The 1,428-nt window shown below is 30.9% G+C and overlaps 1 protein-coding gene across 1 annotated transcript; it reads right to left on the bottom strand.

Moving 5' to 3' along the window:
* Positions 1-219: 219 nt before the first annotated feature.
* On the bottom strand, positions 220-714 carry LOC102665357 (F-box/kelch-repeat protein At3g23880). The gene has a single exon (XM_006603405.1). The coding sequence runs from the start codon at positions 712-714 to the stop codon at positions 220-222; it is 495 nt and encodes a 164-aa protein (XP_006603468.1).
* Between the last annotated feature and the right edge of the window lie 714 nt (positions 715-1,428).

Genomic DNA, 1,428 nt, shown 5'->3' with positions numbered 1-1,428 from the left:
GTTAATGGTACAAGAGTCTTCAAGTGCACATGCAGTGCATACAATAATCAAAATCAAGACAAGCACAAAACATGCAAAAAGTGCACAAACATATACAATAAAAAAAAACATTAAAAAACCCAAAAACAGCCTGTACCGTGAAAAGGTGTTCTCGCTCTCCAAACCTCCAAACAGCGATTCAAGCAAGAAATTGATTGGTAGTGGCGGATGAACCTGATTTCAGAATTGATTGGTATCAACAAAGCAAAAATCATCGGGAAGAAACAGTGATCTGCAAGTCTCCTTCTCCAGGTCAACAGAAATAATTACGATTTCAGAATGAATGGTTTCTTTTCCCTTAATAACAACCCAATTAAGGGTTCCACTCAAATACACTTCACCAACTTTAGGTAAAGTCCAAAGAACAGGAAAACCTTTAAGGTTTCTCCAACTACTGTCACCCGCGCTATAAACTTTCATCTCAGTCTTTTGAGATACGTCAAGTGAAAGCATAGTCAATGCAATTGCTACAACCTTGTATTTGTCACTTGACGGATCATAGCCAAACCCAAACATTGTTCTACGACCAATGCCCGGGGAAAAAGACAGCGTTGGTGATTCTCTGGATATCACCCTTGTCGCCTTGTTCCAGAAACAAACACGGTATCCTTCTGGTATTTCGCTAACCCCACAGTGCAACCCATTACATGAACCGACCAGATGGTAACCTAGCATGTTTGCGAAATTGAACAAGAACGTTTCAATTTGTAGGGAATGGAATAACAAACTTACATCACACGATTCCATGTGGATTTCAGGGATGGATCCGAGGCAGACATTAGATATGTTTCTCACTATTTATGGGCCTGTGCTTTCCATAGTATTTAGTTTGGGAAAATAATTATATTGATTTTATATCATATCCATTTTAATAACTAAAGAATAATGTTTTTTTATAATTACTAAAAACTATTATTTGAGTATATAATAATTTAAGAATATAATATATTTTATAATTTCTACGTAAAAATAGTTTTGTAAATTGAATTAATAGAGTAGATGGAAAAAATTGCGTAACAGTGAGGAAATTTTGCAATTTTTTTACTAAATTACATAAAAGTTTTACAATAAGAAAATTTTCAGTAAAAAAAAAATTATAAAGTTTTTAAACTATTATGACAATGAAGTAAAAAAACTATAAACAAATAATAAATAAAAAGCTCTACAAATTTAATTGGAATGAAAAAATTAGAAACAAGAATTTAAATTTGCTGATAAAAAAGTCTTCAATAAATCTTTAGTTAGGCGAGAAGAGACATAATATAGGTAAAAAATTTCATATTAAAATTATTATGATAATAAACTAGAGAAAGGTTCGACAATTAAAATGAAATATATATATATATATATATATATATATATATATATATCTTAGCAATTCAAATATCA

Source organism: Glycine max, chromosome 18 (assembly GCF_000004515.6).
Source record: "Glycine max cultivar Williams 82 chromosome 18, Glycine_max_v4.0, whole genome shotgun sequence".
Classification (NCBI taxonomy): domain Eukaryota; kingdom Viridiplantae; phylum Streptophyta; class Magnoliopsida; order Fabales; family Fabaceae; genus Glycine; species Glycine max.
The sequence above is the reverse complement of the archived record's forward strand: the minus strand, read 5'-3'. Positions and strand labels throughout refer to the sequence as shown.

Bases quoted from the DNA above. Each gene is read 5' to 3' on its own strand.
- LOC102665357 (XM_006603405.1), bottom strand. From the start codon at position 714: ATGCTAGGTTACCATCTGGTCGGTTCATGTAATGGGTTGCACTGTGGG.